Source organism: Eimeria necatrix, genomic scaffold (genome assembly GCF_000499385.1).
Source record: "Eimeria necatrix Houghton genomic scaffold, Enh_scaff3060, whole genome shotgun sequence".
Classification (NCBI taxonomy): domain Eukaryota; phylum Apicomplexa; class Conoidasida; order Eucoccidiorida; family Eimeriidae; genus Eimeria; species Eimeria necatrix.
Window position 1 is genome coordinate 1 of NW_013653600.1, and position 1,814 is coordinate 1,814.

General features: G+C 53.5%; 1 protein-coding gene across 1 annotated transcript; it reads left to right on the forward strand.

Annotated features, from left to right (window-relative positions):
* Nucleotides 1-201: 201 nt before the first annotated feature.
* ENH_00041530 (OSJNBa0042D13.18 protein, related) lies at nucleotides 202-1,593 on the forward strand (the record flags this gene model as incomplete). The annotated part of the gene is made up of 1 exon (XM_013580797.1): nucleotides 202-1,593. The coding sequence occupies one exon, from the start codon at nucleotides 202-204 to the stop codon at nucleotides 1,591-1,593; it is 1,392 nt and encodes a 463-aa protein (XP_013436251.1).
* Between the last annotated feature and the right edge of the window lie 221 nt (nucleotides 1,594-1,814).

Here is a 1,814-nt window from a genome sequence, read left to right on the forward strand (position 1 = left end):
TAACTCGAGCACACTCTATTCGACGAATGGATCAATTCAACTGAGGCGCAGGATATTCCAAGTGAGGTTGCTCAGGTGCTGCACGAGTATAGGGCGGTTTTCCCCGATACCTTACCTAAAGGCTTACCTCCGAAGCGCCCTGATGATCATCATATTCTCCTGGTGCCTGGAAAACTCCCAGCGAGATCTGCAATCTACCGTATGACCCCGGATCAGCTCACTTTCCACAGGCAGGAGATAGCCAAATTATCGGAATATGGTTGGATCGGACCGACCTACTCGCCTATTTGCTCTCCTACGATCATGGTGGACAAACGCGATGATGGCTCCGGGGAGCGGAAGATGCGGATGGTTGTCAATTACCAAGCTTTAAATGCCCTTACGATAGCTCCTGATTTTCCACGACCTCCCATTCAAACCATTCTGGAGCTGCTCGGAGGCGCCAAGTATTTTTCCACCTTGGACCTGAAAGCAGGATTCCATCAAATACGTGTGGCTAAGGAACACCGGTGGAAGACGGCTTTCCGGTCCGTTCTCGGGATATTCGAGTACCGCGTGATGCCCTTCGGCCTTAAGGGAGCTCCCGCTACGTTCCAGGCCAATATTAATGCCTATTTACAACCCTTATTGGGGAAGGGCGTTATTGCGTACCTGGATGATGTACTTATCTATAGTTCTGATCTCTCTGAGCACGTCTCTCTTCTGCGACAAGTCCTAAGTATTTTTCTTCGACATCAGTTCTACCCAAAATTCCGCAAGTGTAAGTTTGCACGGCAAACCATTACTTATTTGGGTTATACTGTATCTGCTACGGGGGTCAAACCCGCAGAAGACAAAATAGAAGCCATCCGACATTGGCCAGAAGTGCTGGAGAACGAAACGCAAGTGCGCCAGTTCCTCGGTACTATAAATTACTGTCGCATGTTCATGGGACCAGACTATGCCGACGTTGCCCGGCCGCTGGTTGATCTAACGCGTAAAGACGTCGGTTTCAAATGGACAGAGCTTCACACGCAAGCGGTGCGGCAGCTCAAACAGCACTTAATCGACTTCACTACCTTACAGGTCCCTGACACGACGAAGCCCTTCGAGTTATACACAGATGCCTCTGGTTACGCAGTCGGAGCAGTTCTTGAACAAGACCCTAAACCCATCGGCTTCCTCAGTCAAGTCATGAACCCCACGCAACAGAGATACTCGATCTACGATCAGGAACTCTTGGCGCTGGTCACGGCGCTGGACAAGTGGTCGCACTTGCTCCGTGTCTCCAAGGTGACCGCTTTCACTGATCATCAAGCTCTAACCCATCTCCAACGACTCCAACCATCGAAGCCTCTGCGCGGACGCACCGCCCGGTGGCTAGACTTCCTTGCGGAGTTCCCGGATTTGCACATCACGTATGTTCAGGGAGCACGCAATCAAGTTGGGCTGCGGAACAGAGCGGCAGGCGGGCTCTCTAACACCTGCTCGCACGACACACCATCGGCACCGCTGATGCTCGCAACAGGAGAAGCGAGCGCGGCTTCCCGCTCTCGCGGTCCTCCTCCCAACTATCGCGAGCTTGCCGGAATTCGTCCGCGCCGCCCTCGATAACACAGCGCGCAGTCTGCGCGTTCCCCTGCGCCGCAGGAACCCAACCCAGAGCCGGAACCTCCTACACATACAGCGAAGGCACCCGCTGATCCCCCTGACGTGCGCCATTGGCCGCAAGCGTACTCGAAGTATCCTGTTTTTCGAGTTCCCTACGAAGCCGCAGCAAACCACCCAGGAGAAGCTCTGCAGATCGAGTTCTGTCATCGCCAATCTACCTTTCG